This window comes from Rhinolophus sinicus, chromosome 18 (genome assembly GCF_057876585.1).
Source record: "Rhinolophus sinicus isolate RSI-liver-muscle chromosome 18, RSI-T2T, whole genome shotgun sequence".
Taxonomy (NCBI): domain Eukaryota; kingdom Metazoa; phylum Chordata; class Mammalia; order Chiroptera; family Rhinolophidae; genus Rhinolophus; species Rhinolophus sinicus.
In genome coordinates this window covers 51,326,465-51,347,089 of record NC_142518.1, presented here as the reverse complement: position 1 = coordinate 51,347,089, position 20,625 = coordinate 51,326,465, and the positions used below count along the sequence as shown (strand labels likewise).

Here is a 20,625-nt window from a genome sequence, read left to right as displayed (position 1 = left end):
AATGAAATAGTGATAGTGAGTCTTATAACCTTAACTTTCCACATTTTTATCTGTACTGATTCTGTCATATAATTTTGTTATAACAAAATCTTATCATCATGTTACCTTTATTTGAATTATGGTGATGATAACCATATATAGAAATTGAAATGCATGATACATACAGAGAATGGCTTCGTGTGCGTAGATGAAGAATACTTGTTCCCATAAGTTGTTTCAGGTTTAGCTGTTCCCGGAAAGCCATCCCAATAATTAGACAGATAGACGTAAGGACTGTCCTCTTTGGGCTCATGAATCATAAAGCTATTTTAAATGAAAAATAAAAATAAGGTACTTTAAGTTACTTAAAAAATCAGACACATAGTGTTGTGTTATGGTGAAATAAATTGTTCTCACTATATTTTATGGGAAGCGAGTAAATTAAATCATCCAGAAGTCACATTAGATTGATATAGCAGCTATAACAAAACAATGGCATCCTTATAAAACCAAGAAAACCATTCTCCTTTTATTCTATTTCTAGCTAAAATTAGGGTTTTTGTTAGGGAATATTTCCTATGTTCCTTCTCAGAATATCTGAGAAATTACTGTGATACTTAGATAAAATGAAGGAAGAACAATTAAAAAAAAATCTTACAAATTACTTTTGGTCAGTGCTGACTTTTTTCAGGAAATGTGTTAAAGAGTTATCTTCTGCTCTAGCATAAACACAAGTAGATATGCATAATTAGAAACATTGTTATCTCTTACTATGCTCTTCCTTTCTGCTATGCCACCTCCTACTAAAAAATAAATACTTAAAACTCTACTAAAATTATTTCCAAATAAGATCCCACTTTCTTTCTTTTTCAGTAGTTACAAGCTTTCACCTCCCTTTTAAATAGATAGCTTACTTGTGATTTCTTCCAGAGGACTCTGGTGGTGGAGATACAGGGCTTCTGGGAAGGACACTCTGAAGGGATGTCCAGGGATTCGTCACATCATTTTTTTTTTTAAGGAATAGAGGAAAGGGTTAACCATGATTTTAAGGAAATTTGAAATACAATAGCTCACATTGATTCTACATGCTAAATATCTAAATGTCAAGATATTGCCAGGCCTGATCTTAAAAAATGACAACCAGAGGGTAAGGGGGGTGAGGGGTGGGAGATGAGGGTAAGGGGGATCAAATATATGGAGAATGAGAACTGACTCTGGGTGGTGAACACACAATGGGATTTATAGATGATGTAATACAGAATTGTACACCTGAAATCTATGTAATTTTACTAACAATTGTCACCCCAATAAATAAAAAATTGACAAAGGTATTGCTAAAAGGCAAATGTTTAGGTATTACAATGATAACTTTGTAAGTCTCTCCCTTCCCCTCCTCTCCCCCTGCCTACTACCAAGAATGGAGAATGGCTTACTTAAGGGGAAATGCAAATGGAAGATTTATTTCAGCTGCCACTGTAAGCATTATGTGACCCTTTCAGCCAAAAAGATTAAATATGAATCCCACTTCCCATTGTCACTGTGTGTAAAACATCCCCAGAGAAAACACAGTCCACAAAAGTAACTTAGGTATGGAACAAGTAGGGTGGATATAGAGAAACTACATCATCAAACAGCCATGGCATACTGCAAAGAGTTTTGGAGGGAAGCTAATACGTACAATTCAGTTGATAAAGACTTGGTGCTTAAAGACCATACTTTGAGTAAGTGTAGCAAAAAGTAAATTGGTAATATGGAACTGAGGCAAGAAATTGTCATTTTAACACAGACATGAGGCATGGAACAATGAATCCAGACCAGACCTACCCAGAGCCTATTTTTATAGCCACACTATAAGAATAGGGTGGGTATAAGAATAGGTGGGTACAAAACATTGTGACATGGCCACTTTGATGGAGCCTTAAAATCAAGGATATTTTTACACAGTTACTTTGATAGAGATATTCTGACATGGGGAAATTTGATGCAGACTATAAAATAATCCTTTGTACTTTCTGATTAAAAAAAATTAGTAGTATGTGAAATATACACCATGACTCATCCCAAAGTTTTAATTCATGTCAAAAATCACCCCTGGGGACTGGTTAATCTGGAATTGGTAATAATGTCAATGATAAAGTTTGTGTCAAAGATAAAGGTTAGGTATCATCTGGAAAGATGAACTAATACAAACAGGAAGAATGAGACAGACCTAATATTTCACCTCTGTTGTTTAAATATCTTTCTTTTGTTTTCAGGCTTTCCTTTTCTGCTTTGATTTCATGATCTTTTAAAAATAAAACAAAAAACCCACAACAAAACAAAAAAAGAAAACCATGACTATTGAATGTGTGATTTCAGTAAAGCTTGGCAAGAAAATTTCACTTGTGTCTATAGCCAGTCTCTCTGATCTCTGCTTCCTGATGTCATTGTAGACCAAATAAAGGGTTCCCGAACATTCTGTACAGAAGATCTTAAAAGCGGCCACCTTTCCTTCCATGGTGGACTTAATTTCATTGGTCCAGCCCTTTTTCTCTAGCAGGCATAAGAACAGTATATATCTGATGTGATGGAAAGAAGCCTATCTAAAATTTGGATTTGAGGGCCATAAACCAGATTCTCTAGCTTCAGCAGCATGCTATATTGAGAAGGATCCCATGGGAAGCAGTAGGGGAGTCTCAGCATATAGGGGGTCTGTTCTGTACGTTACATTTTTCCAGTTTATCTCTAATTTAAACTCATTAATCCAGATCTAGCCCTTGATTTCAACTAGCTAGATGTAGAAAAGTGTCTCAGGCAGAACCAAAGAGTAGAAAATTATAAAGTAGAAGGCAGGGCCAGACTAACATGATGAGATTTTTTTTTTGAAATCAGGCCCTAAGGGTAGTGGTGATGATAGTGTGGCATGCTATTCTTATGAGCACTTGGGGGTTCAGAAAAAAAATAGCAGCTAGCTACTGAAGACAATTTTCTCCAGAATCAGTGGCTGTTTTCAGATCCTTGAAGTATGGTGACCATATAATTCATTGTCCAAACAAGAACATTTACAAGTGTGACAGGAGGAGCTGTTAAGTATCAGATTGGAACAACTGACAGAAAGTGGGACTATCCTGGTCACCCTACCTTGAAATCACTGCTGTTGGACCCAAAGCCTCCCCATGTTTTTCAGAAATGCAGTCAATGTGGCTTCCACTTTTTCCATCAAAAGAAATTCCTCTTCCATATCTTATTTCAGAAAACCCTGAAACACCCTACTTGGTGTAACATAGGCATAATCATTGATTCCACTGTTTGGCACCCACAATGAGGTGAATGATGTGAGAGTGTGGGACAGATGTGTTCAGTATAGCATTAAACCATGTTCCAGCTTGACAATTTCAAAGGACAAAGAAAAAGCCATGTGGAGGGGCCCATTAGGACATTATAACTATGGTAAAGTCAGCATATTTCTATTTAAATGTATGACCAAAGAGCAAAACATCATCTAAGGGTTGGGAAAAGTAAAGAAATCAACAGAAGTGTCTGGAACTATCTGATGACATTCCAAAGAGCAAAAATTCTGTGTGCAGTAAGTCACACAGGTCCATCTACTCTCTCTAGGACAGCCTGACTAGGTGCTCCTTGTATCGGGAGTCACTGACCAAGTAGTTGTCCTATTCATTCTCCTTTCCAATACCAATAAAGTTTTACCAATTGTTACAGATTAAGGTTATATCTGCGGCAGTAATACTTAGAACCAGGATTAGACTACAACATGGAGAGCTGAATATAAGTTTCTCAGATGAATTTTAGGTTTTAAAAATGTATGATAAAATATTTCCAAAGGGCTCAACAGCACTGCCTGGCCCTCCTACAATTCCCTAACTAATTAATTCTCCTACTCTCTGAGACAGGCATTCCATCACATGCGCCTTCCACAAACTTCCAACTTCATGTTCTTTATTCCCAGTTTGATGACTTCACATCTTATTTCACTAAGAAAATAGAAATGATCAGAAGGGAACTATTTCATTCTCCCATCACAAAATTTACAAACCTACCTGCATCTGTATCCACCTACTCGTACTCTATTATGGATAAGCATTGTATCAAAGACCAATGCCTCCAAATGTGCTCAGGATCCCTCTTCTTGCTCTCCCAAGGACTTTATAAAGGCAATTATTCCCATTCTACCCTATCACGTTTTTTCCCCCTCTACTGGATCATTCCTATTAATATACAGATTTGCTTTACACAAAACTCTCTTAACTCCACATTATCTCTCAGCTGCTGCCTCATTTTGCTGCTTCCTATCACTATAAAATATTTCAAAAAAGTTGTCTGCCTTCATTACTATAACCACTCCCTCACTTCTCTTTCACTTTTCTTTTTTATACATTAATTTAATAGGGTGACATTGGTTAGTAAAATTATACAGCTTTCAAGTGTACAGTTCTATAATACATCACCATATATTTGACCCCCTTTTCCCTCATCTACCACCCCCTCTCCTCCCTTACCCTCTGGTAACCACTAAACTGTTGTTTGTGTCTATGAATTTTTGTTTCTTTCTTTGTTTATCTTGTTACTTTGTTGCTTTCAATTTTACAAAACTGTCACTTTTTAATACATGCCAACCTTGTTTCTGTCCCCACCATTCTGCTGAAACAGCTCTTGTCAAGGTTACCAACCACCTCATGTTGCCAAATCCAATGTTATTTCTCTGTCTTCATCTGACTTTATCTCTCAGTAACATTTATATAGTGGAGCATTCCCTAATTCTTGAAATACTTCCTTTTCTCTTTGTTTCCATGATACCACACTCTCCTGTTTTTTTCCTATTGCTCTGTATGATCTATCCCAGTTCCTTTTGCTGGCCTAGCTTCTCCTTTGCTACCTGATCTCTAAATGTTGGAACACCAGAGAGCTTCTTACTAACCTCCTTTTCCCTCTATCTCTATACTCTATCCATAAGTCCAGTAACATGACTTTAAACAGCACCTATATCCTGATGACCATCAAATTTGTATCTCTAGTCCATACTTGTCTCCTGATGTCCAACTGCCTACTCAAGACCTCCACTTGGATGTATAATAGGCATCCCCAACTAACCATGTCAAAACCAAAATTTTGACACCCCCCCCCCAATAAAAAAACCCCTGCTCATCCTTCACTGTTCCTCATCCACCCAGTTGCTCAGCCACCATCCTAGGAGTCATCATTGGTACCTGTCTTTCCCTCATGCCTCATGTCCAATCTATAAGTAAGTTTTGTTTGTTCTGCTTGTAAAATAGATCACTTCTCTTTATCTCCACAGTCACCACCCTAGTTCAAGACATCAGTAGCTCTCTCTTGGACTACTGTCAGATTCTGGACCCTTCTTCCTCCTTCCAGTTACTATTCCCTCCAAACCATTCTCTGCACAGCATTCAGAATCATTCCCAAAGCAGAAAGTCCTCCGCTGTGACTTTCCACTAAACTAACAACAACAACAACAAATGTCTTACCATATCCTACAAAGCCAAGCTTGATCTGCCTACTTCATCAACATTTCAGCCATGTTAAATTATTTGAATACATCAAGCCTCTTTTTCTCTTAGAGTTTTTGAACTTGCTCTTCTTTCTGCTTAGGAAGTTTTTTCCCTGATTTTTTGTATGGAAGGATTTTTCTCCACTTCCAGTCTCAATTCAAATATCACCTCTTCAAGGAACCTTCCCTAACTTTCCCATCTAGTATTGCCCACCCCAAATTCACTGTTATATCACGCTGTTTATTGTACTTACAGAATTTAACACAATATGAAATTATTTATTTTCTTATTTGATTATTGTCTGCCTCTCCCTTTTCTAATGTAAGCTCCAAGCACATAGTAGTCACCCAATAATTATTTTGTTCAATGAATACATTAATAATGGTATCTATCTAATGAACACTACTGGGTACATTTTTATGCTAAAGTCCAAAGAGGATAACATTGGTTCCTCTCATATGGAGTCTGCAATTTCTTTGCTTGACCCTATACTTTAAAGGCCTCTCGATATATCTATCTTGAAAGAACATCAGGCCCTGATGACAAATAATGTGAACAATGAATAAGGCATAATGGGCTCTCAATCAGAACCAGTCTACTGATTATCCGGGATTTTTTACTTCTATATCCTTCTGACTGCCCACCTTTTGGTACCTTGGTACCCTCATAAGGAGAATAAGAATGAGAAATAAAATTTGATACTCAAACTCAATTTGGTTTGTACTAGCAGATCTAATCAAAAGTTGGTATGAGGAAAAGTATTCTAAAGGAAATCGGATTCATTTTTTGATTAGAGATTTAATATATCCATATTTCCTGTTGTCTCACTTCTTAATCAAGACTAAAGGTAATTAAGCATTTAAGATAGTGGTCACCTATCCAGGGAATAAATGTGAAAGACATGGAAGGAAGACAAAGAGATAAGTAGTTTTTCAATCCCCTACTCTAGGATTACTTCAATAATCAGAGAGGAACTGTTGTCACGCAACAGCCTACCCATCTGTCCCCTCGTACCTACCCCAAAAGAAAGGAGAGTCTGTGAGACTAATCCTTTCAGGGACTTTGCTTCACCTTTGGCTTACACCTTATGTCTCCCTGTTTGGCCCCGGAGGATGGCTGGTTAGCCAATGACGAGTAAGATTCCCCACAGGGGGGACAACTCAAGCCAGGCACAGTAGAGTGGGGACCAGCAGGAAAACCCACGGGGTTGATAGAGGTGGGCACAGACCCCCACCTTCCCCCGGCTAAGGAGAGCTTCTGCCTTTGTGGCTGCATTCCTTCCCACAACCTGCTTGGGAGGAGATTCAATGGTGTAATAACATCAGTTCTCCATCTATCCATTTCAGTAAGTTTCAGCATAAAGGTTTTGTCTCTTGGGGAGGTACATCCTGAAATTGACCATTCAGCTGCTTTCAGGCAAGGGTGATTAGTTCAAATCAGTTTCTTAGTATAATGTGTGAAATTCACAGACCTTGGAGAAAACAATGTTGCTTTCTTGTGTGTGCATCAATAAAAGCCACAAGGTGGCCCGATTGGGGGCTGTCAGTCCTTTGAGGCTGTGAGACCCTTGGCCCATGTTTCATAACTTTCTTGATTTCTGTTTCTTGCTTTCTTAACCCTTCACTGCCCCTTCTCGTTCACTCACTGTGTTGCGCTGGATGCGACAAGGAACTGTTTTGTTTCCTGCTTCTTCCTGAAATAACAGGCCTTTCACCCAAAAGAGTGAATCTAGGCTCCTTTTGAGCCCTTTTGGATCAGTTGTGAAGTGAATTTTAACTTTCTCAATGTTCTTTAATTCATGCTAAACTGGCCTGTGAAACTTAGAGAAAAGTTTCACACTGATTGGGGAAAAAAACAAAACACATCCATAAAAACATAGAAAGTATATATAAAAGGAGTTGAAACAGTTCATTGAGAGCACAACTTAAAACAAATCAACTATGTAGTAACACACACTGCAGTCTTAAACTTGGCCTTTAAAACCAGAATATTAGTCTTAATTTCCTTAAAAGTTTAATGTGAATTAACACTCTCTAGGCTAAGTTTAAATTCTCTCTAGCCAGAAGCACAGAAATATAATGAGATTGAGTATTTTAAAGTTTTGAGGAATACATTTTCTTACTGTTGCTCTAAGTCACACATACACATAAAATACACACATGCACACACAAACACACATTTATGTGAGTGTGTTGGAAGCTGCATTAAAATGCAGTCACCACCATTGGGTTCTATTTAGTATCATGAAACAGTACCTGGAGGCATTGTAAACCAGAAAGAGTGAGTGCATCTGCCAAAGGTACACATTTTACAACTGTTGAGTAAGTGAAATCCTCAGAGAATCTGAGTCATGTTATTCACAGTTTCCTCTAGTGGCACTACACCGAATAGACAGACCATATGTCTTAACATTTTACAGGGATAACACTGACTTCATATGACTTTTTTCACTTGATCTTAGCCAAAAGGCCGAGAAGCGATATATGACTTTTTTAAATAATGGAAAATTGCTAAATGTATTACCTAACTAGGATTTCATCCTTGTGTAACAAATACAAAGATGATTTTTGAAAACAGTGCCTCCAATAAGCAGCTAATATCCAAAATATGCAAGGAATACATACAACTCAACAACAAAAAAACAAACAACCCAATTGAAAAATGGGCAGAGGACCTGGAGAGACATTTCTCCAAAGAGGACATACAAATGGCAAATAGACATATGAAAAAAAATGCTCAACATCACTAATCATCAGAGAAATGCAAATAAAAACCACAATGAGATATCACCTCACCCCAGTTAGAATGGTTATTATCAACAATACAAATAGTGGTAAGTGTTGGAGAGGATATAGAAAAAAAGGAGCCCTCATACACTGTTAGTGGGAATGCAGATTGGTGCAGCCGCTGTGTAAGGCAGTGTGGAGGTTCCTCAAAAAATTATGAATAGGGGCAGCCAGATGGCTCAGTTGGTTGAAGCATGAGCTCTGAATAACAGAGTTGCTGGTTCGATTCCCACATGGGCGAGTGAGCTGTACCCTCCACAACTGGATCGAAGGACAACAACTTGGAGCTGATGGGCCCTGGAGAAAAACAATGTTCCCCAATATTCCCCAATAAAAAAAAAAAAAAACTAAAAAAAAAAAAAAAAAACCACACGAATAGAATTACCATATGACTCAGCAATCCCTCTCCTGGGTATCTACCCAAATAATCTGAAAACATTCATCCATAAAGACTAGTGTGCTCCAATGTTCCTTGCAGCTTTATTTACGGTGGCCTAAACATGGAAACAACCAAAATGTCCTTCGATAGATGAATGGATAAAGAAGTTGTGGTATACATATAGAATGGAACACTATTCGGTGGTAAGAAAAGATGAAATAGGACCATTTGTGACAACATGCATGGTTCTTGAGATAATACTGCTAAGTGAAATAAGTCAGACAGAAAAAGTAGAGAACCGTATGATTTCACTGATATGTGGTATGTAAACTGAAAACAAAAGAACAAGACAAACAACTGAAAGAACAAAAACTTATAGACATAGACAATAGTTTAGCCGTTACCAGACGGTAAGAGGAGAAAGCGGAGAGGGGCTCTAGAAGAGGGTAAATGGAGTCCAATATATGTTGATGGAAGGAGAACTGACTCAGAGTGGTGAACACACAATGTGAGCTATAGATAATGTATTACAGAATTGTACACCAGAAATCTATATAACTTTACTAACAATTATCGCACCAATAAACTTTAATTTAAAGAAAAAAGTAATACAAAGATTAAAATAAAACTACAGAATAAAATTTTTTTTTCGAGATTAGTATTAAAATGGCGGCGTGAGGTGAGCCTCTGTACATCTCCCCTGGAATTTACAACTAATCAAACAACTATAACTCCACAAAGGACTACTTCCACAGCAGACAGGCAAGATGAAGAGGCCCACTACTGAATTCACCTAAAGGTGGGCGAATCGCATGAGCAAGGGGAGGAGAGAGGGGAGAAGTGCGAAGACGGAGCAGCGCAGGTGCAGGACGCAGACCTAGATCAGTGTCCTAACTCGCTGCATCCCGAACTACCACAGCTGTGGGAGAGGGAACTACTCGGACTACTAGGGCGCCGTTTCTGGCCCACAGGACTGAGGGGACAGCATATAACATGGCTGAAACCAACGCTCACAGCAGAGACCTCGGAGAAAAGACTGAGGGAAGAAGGCTGAAAATAGAGGTTTAAGGCCTCACTGCCAGCAGAGAACGGAAGCCTTAGGCACTGAGACTAGCACCCCCTCCCTACCATCCCAGAGCTTGCCCTGCCCCCACATGCCCGGTGCTAGAAGTGGAACACTAGCAGTGTCAGATCAAAAGAACAGAATATTTGCTGTTCTGAGAACTGTAGACCACAGATACAGATTCGCAGCCCAACTAGTTACAGCAAAAGGAAGGGAGCTGCGGAAGCAGGACAGGATGTGGTGATAGTCGCCACCATAGCTCTGGGCCACCTCTGACAACTCACCCTACACCTGTCACCACCTATCTGGTCAGATCCCTTCAGGAGAAAACAGAACTGCTGAAAACATGCTTGCTCTAAATCTAGTGCAGGAAGAGATTTGGAACTTCAAAATCTCTCTGCAAACCCACATGGACACTGCGCCCTGTGATCCATGTGAACTATTAACAAAGGAGTAACCCATCTCCCAGGGAATCCCCCCATTGTGTGAGAAGCAGGAATAGTGCAGAGAACACAGCACTACCGTGTGGGAGAAGAAAAATAAATTGCAGTTGGAGAAATAATAAAACATTCTACCAACAAGTACTGGAAAACAAAGAAAGACCTCTTCATATAAACCTGTTACAGAAGCCACTCTTGTAGATGTCTAGGAAGAGAAATACTAAATCAGTAATTGCCATGAATAACCAAGGCAACAAGAAGCTCAGAAAGAAAGTGAAAAGTCGCCAGAAAAAGAACTTAAACATATGGAAATATGTGACTTAAATCACAGAGAATTCAAGATGGCAGTTCTGAAAAAACTCAACGAGATGCAAGAAAGCACAGAAAGGCAGTTTACTGACCTCAGAAACACAATAAAAGAAAAAAAATAAGCATTTTACAAAAGAGATTGAAATTTTAAAAAAGAACCAAATAGAATTTCTGGGGATTAAGAACTCAATAGAAGAAATTAAGAATGAAATAGGCAGCTTAGGTAGCAGAGTTGACCAGATGGAGGAAAGAATCAGTGACATCGAAGATAGAAACCTGGAAATCACATGGATGGAAGAAGAAAGAGACTTGAGACTTAAGAGAAATGAAAGAACTCTACAAGAACTTTCTGACTCCATCAGAAAGAGCAATATAAAAATAATGGGCGTACCAGAAAGAGAAGAAAGAGAGAAGGGAACAGAGAATATATTCAAACAAATTGTCAATGAGAACTTCCCAAACTAGTGGATAGAACTGGATGCTCGAATCCAAGAAGCAAATAGAACACCTAATTACCTCAATTCCAACAGGCCTTCTCCAAGACACATTGTATTGAAGTTGTCTAAAATCAATGACAAAGAAAGAATCCTCAAAGCAGCCAGGGAAAAGAAGACGGTAACCTACAAAGGAAAGCCTATTAGATTCTCATGAGATTTCTCAGCAGAAACTCTACAAACCAGGAGGGAGTGGAAACAAGTATCCAAACTATTGAAACAGAGAAATTGTGAGCCAAGAATAGTATATCCAGCAAAGATATACTTTAGATATGAAGGAGGAATAAAGACCTTTCCGATCATACCGAAGCTGAGGGAATTTTCTAATACACGACCTGCACTTCAAGAAATACTAAAGGAGGCTACTCGACCACCATCAACAGGGTCAAATTGTGGCAACCAAAACATACAAAGGGGGAGAGTAAAGGCCTGAACCGGAATATGGGAATGGAGAAAGTAAGCGTGCTGAAGAAAATGGAATACTCTAAATATCAAACTTTCTGTTACACAAACTTAAGGGTAATCACTCATAAAATATCCAGAACTGAAATATATACTGTAACAAAAGAAGATACAGAGGGAAACATCATAGAATACCACCACACAGAAATAATAGACAACAACAAAAAGGCAAAGAAACAATGGAGACACAGACTTACGAGAAAACTAAAGATAGAATGAAGGGAAATTGTCACATATCAATAATCACCCTAAATGTAAATGGACTGAACTCACCAATAAAAAGGCACAGAGTAGCAGATTGGATCAAAAAACTAAACCCAAGCATATGCTGTCTCCAAAAGACACATCTCAGGTACAAGGAAAAGCATAGAGTTAATGTGAAAGGGTGGAAATTGACACTCCAAGCAAATGGTATCCAGAGAAAATCAGGTGTAGCCATAATGATATTAGATGAAACAGACTTCAGAGTGAAAAAGGTAACAAGAGAAAAAGATGGATATTTCATAATGGTAAAGGGGACTTTACAAAAAAAGACATAACAGTCATCAATATTTATGCCCCCAATCAGGGAGCACCGAAATATACCAAGTAACTACTAACAGACCTAAAGGGAGACATTACCAAAACACAATTATACTAGGGGACTTAAATACATCATTGACAGCTATGGATAGATCACCCAAAGAGATAATAAATAATGAAATAGCAGCCCTAAATGACACATTAGATGAAATGGACATAATTGACATTTACAGAGCATTTCATCCTAAAACATCAGACTATACATTTTTTTCTTGTGTACATGGAACATTCTCAAGGATACAACATATATTGGGACATAAAATCAGTCTCAACAAATTTAAGATTGAAATCATATCAAGCATATTCTCTGACCACAAGTCTTTGAAATTGGATATCAACTGCAAAAAGAAAGCAGGAAAAACCACAAATACATGGAGATTACACAACACACAATGGGATTTGGGATTTATACATGATGTAATACAGAATTGTACACCTGAAATCTATGTAATTTTACTAATAATTGTCACCCCAATAAATTTAATAAAAAAAAGAAAAAGAAAAAGAACGACCGGGTGAAAGAAGAAATTAGAGGACAGAACAAAAGATACATAGAACCAAATGACAATGAAAATATATCTTACCAAAATTTTTGGGATACAGAGAAAGCAGTTTTAACAGGGAAATTTATATCATTACAGGCCTATCTCAAGAAACAAGAAAAATTCCAAATAAATAACCTCATGTTGCACCTTAAAGAAATAGGAAAAGAAGAACAAGTGAAACCCAAGGTCAGCAGAAGAAAGGAAATAAAAAAAATCAGAGCGGAACTCAATGAAATACAGAACAAAAAGACAATAGAAAACATTGATGTGACAAAGAGCTTGGTCTTTGAAAAGATTAACAAAAGTGACAAACCCTTGGCTAGACTCACTAAGATAAAAAGAGAGAAGACACTAATTAACAAAATCAGAAACGAAAGAGGGGAAGTTATCACGGACACCACAGAAATACAAAGGATCATCCAAGAATACTATGAAGGACTATATGCCACCAAATTCAATAACCTAGAAGAAACGGAAAAATTCTTAGAAACACATAGCCTTCCTAGGCTGGACTATGAAGAACTGGAAAATCTAAACTGACCAATCACCAGTAACGAACTTGAATCAGTCATCCAAAACCTTCCCAAAAGCAAAAGTCCGGGAGCAGATGGCTTCACTAGTGAATTCTACCAAACCTTCAAAGAGGATCTAACACCAATCCTGCTCAAACTCTTCCAAAAACTCGAAGAAGTGACAGTACTTCCTAACTCATTTTATGAGGCGAACATTTTCCTGATACCAAAACCTGGTAAGGACAACAGAAAAACAGAAAACTACAGACCAATATCTCTGATGAATACAGGTGCAAAAATCCTAAACAAAATTCTAACAAATCGAATGCAACAATGCATTAAAAAGATTATTCATCACAACCAAGTGGGGTTCATCCCTGGGGCACAAGGATGGTTCCACATCCACAAATCCATCAATGTGGTACATCACATAAACAAAATAAAGGAGAAAAATCATATGATTATATCAATTGATGCAGAAAAAGCATCTGACAAGATATAACATCCATTTATGATTAAAACACTTAATAAAATAGGTATAGAAGGAAAATACCTTAATATAATAAAGGCCATATATGAGAAACCCTCAGCTAATCTCATAATTAACAGTGTAAAACTGAAGCCCTTTCCTCTACGTTCAGGAACAGGACAGGGCTGTCCCCTATTCACCTCTGATTTTCAACATAGTGTTAGAAGTCCTTGCCAGAGCAATCAGGCAAGAGAAATAAATAAAAGGCATCCAAATTGGGAATGAATAAGTTAGATTGTCACTCTTTGCAGATGACATGATGCTGCATATAGAAAACCCTAAAGACTCCACAAAAAAGCTATTAAAAACAATCAACGAATACAGTAAATTTGCCGGCTACAAAATCAATGTACAAAAGTCCATTGCATTCCTATATACTAACAATGAAATGTCAGAAAAAGAATTACAGAAAAACAATTACTTTTACAATTGCAGCAAAAAGAATAAAATACCTAGGAATAAACTTAACCAAGGATGTGAAAGTCCTATATGCTGAAAACTATAAGACATTTGTAAAAGAAATTGAAGAAGACACAAAGAAATGGAAAGACATTCCGTGCTCATGGATTGGAAGAATCAACATAGTCAAAATGGCCATATTACCCAAAGCAATATACAGATTTAGTGCAATCCCCATCAAAATCCCAATGGCATTTTTTAAAGAAATAGAACTAAAAAATCATCAGATTTGTTTGGAACTACAATAGACTCCGAATAGCCAAAGCTGTCTTAAGAAAATAGAACTGTACTGGAGGTAACACACTCCCTGACTTTCGCTTGTACTACAGGGCTACAATAATCAAAACAGCATGGTATTGGCAGAAAAACAGACACATAGACCAATGGAATAGAATTGAGAACCCACAAATAAAACTACATCAATATGGACAGACAATTTTTGACAAAGAAGCAAAAAACATACAATGGAGAAAAGACAGCCTCTTCAATAAATGGTACTGGGAGAATTGGATAGCCACGTGCAAAAGAATGAAACTGGACTGCTATCTGTCACCATGTGTCAAAATTAATTCAAAATGGATCAAAGACTTAAGCACAACACCAGACACAATAAACTGCATAGAAGAAAACATAGGTACTAAACTTATGGACCTTGGGTTCAAAGAGCATTTTATGAATTTGACTCCAAAGGCAAGGGATGTAAAAGCTAAAATAAACAAATGGGACTATATGAAACTTAAAAGCTTCTGCACAGCAAAAGAAACCATCACACACAATGGGATTTATAGATGATGTAATACAGAATTGTACACCTGAAATCTATGTAATTTTACTAACAATTGTCACCCCAATAAATTTAATAAAATACAATAAAATAGAAAAAAGAAAAAAAAAGAAACCATCGACAAAATAAAGATGCAACCAATTGAATGGGAGAAGATTTTTGTAAACAGTGCCTCCGATAAGTGGCTAATATCCAAAATATACAAGGAACTCATGAAACTCAACAACCAGAAAACAAACAACCTAATTAAAAAATGAGCAGAGGACCTGAAGAACATTTCTCCAAAGAGGACATACAAATGGCAAATAGACATATGAAAAAAATGCTCAACATCACTAATCATCAGAGAAATGCAAATAACAACCACAATGAGATATCACCTCACCCCAGTCAGAATGGCTATTATCAACAACACAAATAGTATTAAGTGTTGGAGAGGCTGTGGAGAAAAAGGAACCCTCATACACTGTTGGTGGGGATGCAGATTGGTGCAGCCGTTATGGAAGGCAGTGTGGAGATTCCTCAAATAATTACAAATAGAATTACCATATGATCCAGCAATCCCTCTCCTGGGTGTCTACCCAAAAATTCTGAAAAGATTTATACATAAAGACACTTGTGCTCCAATGTTCATTGCAGCTTTGTTTACGGTGGCCAAGACATGGAAACAACCAAAATGTCCTTCGATAGATGAATGGATAAAGAAGTTGTGGTATATATACACAATGGAATACTATTTGTCGGTAAGAAAAGATGATATAGGAACATTTGTGACAACATGGATGGATCTTGAGATTATAATGTTAAGCGAAATAAGTCAGACAGAAAAAGTATAGAACCATATGATTTCACTGATATGTGGTATATAAACCAAAAACAACAAAAAAACGAGACAAACAAATGAGAAACAAAAACTCATAGACACAGACAATAGTTTAGTGGTTACCAGAGGGTAAGGGGGTGAGGGGTGGGAGATGAGGGTAAGGGGGATCAAATATATGGTGATGGAAGGAGAACTGACTGTGGGTGGTGAACACACAATGGGATTTATAGTTGATGTAATACAGAATTGTACACCTGAAATCTATGTAATTTTACTAACAATTGTCACCCCAATAAAAAAAAAAAAAACTTTTCAAACCAGATGTCCTCATTTTTAGATCAGAAAGTGCCATTACTATTCATGCATCACCTCTTCTTTTAAATTTTTTCATGAATCAGTGATAAATAAAACAGCACAAAGTTTAGTGGAATGGACTTGAAGATCAAGGGCAAGGGTCTATCATTACTCCTTTTTTATATCTATCTATCTATCTATCTATTTATTTATACATTAAAGTTTATTGGGGTGACAATTTTTAGTAAATTTACATGGGTTTCAAGTGTACAATTCTGTAATACATCATATATCATGTTGTGTGTTCACCACCCAGAGTCAGTTTTCCTTCCATCACCATATATTTGATCCCTTTTACCCTCACTTACCACCGCCATCCCCCCTTACCCTCTGGTATCCATTACTCCCTTTTTAAATCTATGTGTTCTTTTTTTATTATCTATTATTTTTTTAATTAAAATTTATTGGGGTGACAATTGTTAGTAAAGTTATATAGGTTTCAGATATAGAATTCTGTAATACATCATCTATATATCACATGGTGTGTTGACCACTCAGAGTCAGTTTTCCTTCCATCACCATATATTTGATCCCTTTTACCCTCGTCTACCATCTCCTCACCCCTTACCCTCTGGTAACCACTAAATTATTGTCTATGTCTATGAGAAACCATCGACAAATAAAGAGGCAACCAACCGAGTGGGAGAAGATTTTGCAAACAATGCCTCCGATAAGTGGCTGATACCCAAAATGTATAAGGAACTCATACAACTCAACAACAAAAACACAAACAGTAGAATTAAAAAATGGACAGAGGACCTGTATAGACATTTCTCCAAAGACGACATACAAATGGCAAATAGACATATGAAAAAGTGCTCAACATCACTAATTTTCAGAGAGATGCAAATGAAAACCACAATATCACTTCACACCAGTTAGAATGGCTACCACCAACAAGACAAGTAATAACAAGTGTTGGAGAGGCTGTGGTGAAAAAGGAACCCTCATACACTGTTGGTGGGAATGCAGATTGGTGCAGCCACTATGGAAGGCAGTGTGGAGGTTCCTCAAAAAATTACGAATAGAATTATCATATGACCCAGCAATCCCTCTCCTGGGCATCTACCCCAAAAATCTAAAAACATTTATCCATAAAGACATATGTCCTCTGATGTTCACTGCAGCTTTATTATGGTGCCCAAGACATGGAAGCAACCAAAGTGTCCTTCAATAGATGACTGGATAAAGAAGATGTCATATATATACACAGTCAAATACTATTCTGCTATAAGAAAAAGATGAATTAATACCATTTGCGACAACATGGATGGATCTCGAGATTATTATGCTAAGCGAAATAAGTCAGACAGAAAAAGTAGAGAACCATATGATTTCACTGATATGTTGTATGTAAAACTGAAAACAACAAAAGAACAAGACAAACAAATGAAGAAACAAAACTCATAGACATAGACAATAATTTAGTGTTTACCAGAGTGTAAGGGGGGATGGGGGTGGTAGATGAGGTAAAGATGGAAAGATGGAAAGAGAACTGACTCTGGATGGTGAACACACAATGTGTTATATAGATGATGTATTACAGAATTGTACACCTTAAATCTATGTAACTTTGCTAACAATTGTCACCCCAATAAACTTGAATTTAAAAAGAGTAGTAAAAAAATAAAAAATAAAAATTACCATTATAAATTTTTTTTGAAAGTTTTATTGCGGTACAAATCACATACCATAAAATTCTATTTAAAGTGAACAACTCAATGTTTTGTAGTATATTCACAGAGCTGTGCAACCATCACTATAATTTTAGAACATTTTCATCAACCCCAAAAGAAACTGTGTACCCACTACATTTATTCATTATTTCCCCCAAACACTCTCCTTCCCACCCCTGTCCTAGGCAACTATTAATCTGTCTGACTATACGGATTTGCCTATTCTACATATTTCACATAAATTAAATTATACAATATGTAATCCTTTGTGACTGGTATTTAGCACAATGTAGTCAAGGGCCATCCATGTTGTAGTGTGTATCAGTATTTAATTCCTTTTTTAAACAATAAATATCCCATTCTATTGATATACTACATTTTGTTGATCCATTCATTACTTGATGGACATTTTTAGTTGTTTCTACTTTTTGGCTATTATGAATAATGCTGCTACAAACATTCATGTATAAGATTTGATTGGACATATGTTTTCAATTCTCTTGGGTAAATAGCTAGAAGTAGAATTGCGGATCACATGGTAACTCTATGTTTAACTTTTTGAGAAACTGTCAGATTGTTTTCCAAAGTGGCTGCACCATTTTACATTCCTGCCAGCAGTTGTAAGAGGATTCCAATTTCTCCACTTCCTCGGTAACACCATATTATTGTCTGTCTTTTTGGACATAGCCATCCTAGTGGATGTGAAACAGAATCTCATTTTGTATTTCTCTGATGGCTAAAGATGTTGAGCATCTTTTCATGTGCTTATTGGCCATTTGTATATATTCTTCAGAGAAATGTCTTTGACAGATTTTTAATTAGGTTATTTGTTATTTATCTTGTTATTTTTGAGCTGTAGGAGCTCTTTATATATTCTAGATCCAAGTCCCTTATCAGGCATTTGACTTAGCAAAAATTTGGGGGCTCTCTTTTTTATTTTCTTAATGGTGTCCTTTGAAGCACAAAGGTTTAAATTTTGGTGATTTCCAATTTACCTATTTTTTTTTCTTTCATCACTTGTGCTTTTCTTGTCATATCTAATAAACTATTGCTTAAACCAATCACAAAGATTCACACCTGTTTTTTTTTCTAAGAGTTGTATGGTTTTAGCTCTTAACATTTAGGCCTTTCGCCAATTTTAAGTTAATTATTACATGTGGTGTGATAGGTATCCAATTTCATTCTTTTGGATATGAATATACAGTTGTCTCGGCATGATTTTTTTAGAAGACTATTCTTTATCTCATTGAGTTGTATTGGTGCCCTTTTCGAAAATCAGTTGACTGTAATGTGAGGTTTATTTCAAAGTACTCAATTCTATTCCATTGATCTATATGTCTATCCTTATGTCAGTATCTCACCACCTTGATTACAGTAGCTTTGTTAGGAAGTGTGAGTATTCTTTGTTCTTCTTTTTCAATATTGTTTTGGCTATTCTGGTTCCCTTGCATTTTCATATTTTGTATTTCATATTTTAGAGTCAGAACTTCCCTTTCTGGAAAAAAAGGCAGTTGGAATTTTGATAGATGTTGCGTTGAATCTGGGGAGTATCAATTTGGGGAGTATTGCAATCTTAACAATGTTAAGTATTCAAGTTCATAAATGCAGATGTCTTTCCATTTGTTAAGGTCTTTTTTTACTTTGTTTCAACAATGTTTTATAGTTGGTAGTTTTGTACTTCTTTTATTAAATTTATTCCTAAGTATTATATTCATTTTGATGATACTATAAGTGGAATTGTCTTCTTAATTTCTTCTTAGTATCGTTTATTGCTAGTGTATAGAGATACAATCTGATCATGACAGTCTTATATTTAAAATTATTTAATTATTCTCCCAATTCCCCACCCACTGTCACAGTCTTCATGATAAAAATCTTTTACCTTGACTTAGATAGGTCTTTGAGCTGGACTGTGCCTTTTTTTTTTTTTTTTCAATCTTTTGTCCCCCGTGTTCTAGATTTATTGAAACAAGCATATATTGTGTGTAGTTCTTCAAATAAGCCACACTTTCACTCACTTCCATGCCTTTTCCTGGACTCTAGTGCCTGGATTATCTGTCCTGTTCTTTGCCTGAATAAGTCCAACTCATCTCTGGGAAGCCTTCTTCAACATTCCCTGGGTTAGCCACATATGAGTTCACATAGCATTTGGTAAGTACTTCTCTGTTACAGAATTGATCACATTGTATTGTCATTATTTTTTCTCCCTATTAGAGTGTGACTTTGAGTACTATGTAATAATCATATTTTTTTCTCTAGTACTTTTTACAGTGTTTGGAATCAATTAGATGCTCATTCAGTATCTGCTGAATGAATGATATGGACTATACAGTACTGTTAGTCTCCTGATGCTTCCAAAAAATACATAACTCCCACTAAAGCTACAACATAGCTTGCCTTTAACTAAAACTGTTTTGTTATCTTTAGTTTTTCACTTTTTAAAGAGTGATAACATCAAGCATAGAGTACAGAGGAGGTCAATTATTTAAGATTAAAACTGCTGACCATGATTTTTAAAATGCATATGTGTTTTATTTATGGTATATTGTGTATAACTCATTTAGCAAATACAATCTATAAACCTACACACACAAGTGAACTAACAATTTTTGAGAACTTACTAGGCTGTAGGCATTCCGCTAAGCACTAAGTATATAAAAAAGAATATGATATAGTTTTTGCCTTCAAAGAGCTCAAAAACAAATGGGAAATATAGGTGTATATCCTTATAATTCAATGTAGTATACACTGTAGGGAAAGTGTATATGAGATGCTGTGGGAGCAAGTGGACAAAGAAAATGACTGTTTGACTTCATCAGTGAAGGGTTACACAAATAATGTGTTTTGTGAACTAAGCTTTAAAGGATGAGTATGAGTTTTTCAGGTATATGGAAGTAGGAATCAAATAAAAGAGAGAGCATTAGAGGCAGAGAGAATAGCAT

The 20,625-nt window shown here is 36.5% G+C and overlaps 1 protein-coding gene across 1 annotated transcript in view; it reads right to left on the bottom strand.

Annotated features, from left to right (window-relative positions):
• The window catches only part of LOC109437909 (uncharacterized), a 65,767-nt gene that overhangs the window by 8,524 nt on the left and 36,618 nt on the right, over window positions 1-20,625 (bottom strand). The window contains exons 5-6 of the mRNA XM_019717431.3: window positions 894-952; window positions 165-303 (exon numbers count right to left, since the gene is read on the bottom strand). Coding sequence (XP_019572990.2) covers window positions 165-303; window positions 894-952 — 198 coding nt within the window. The remainder of the gene's footprint in view (window positions 1-164; window positions 304-893; window positions 953-20,625) is intronic.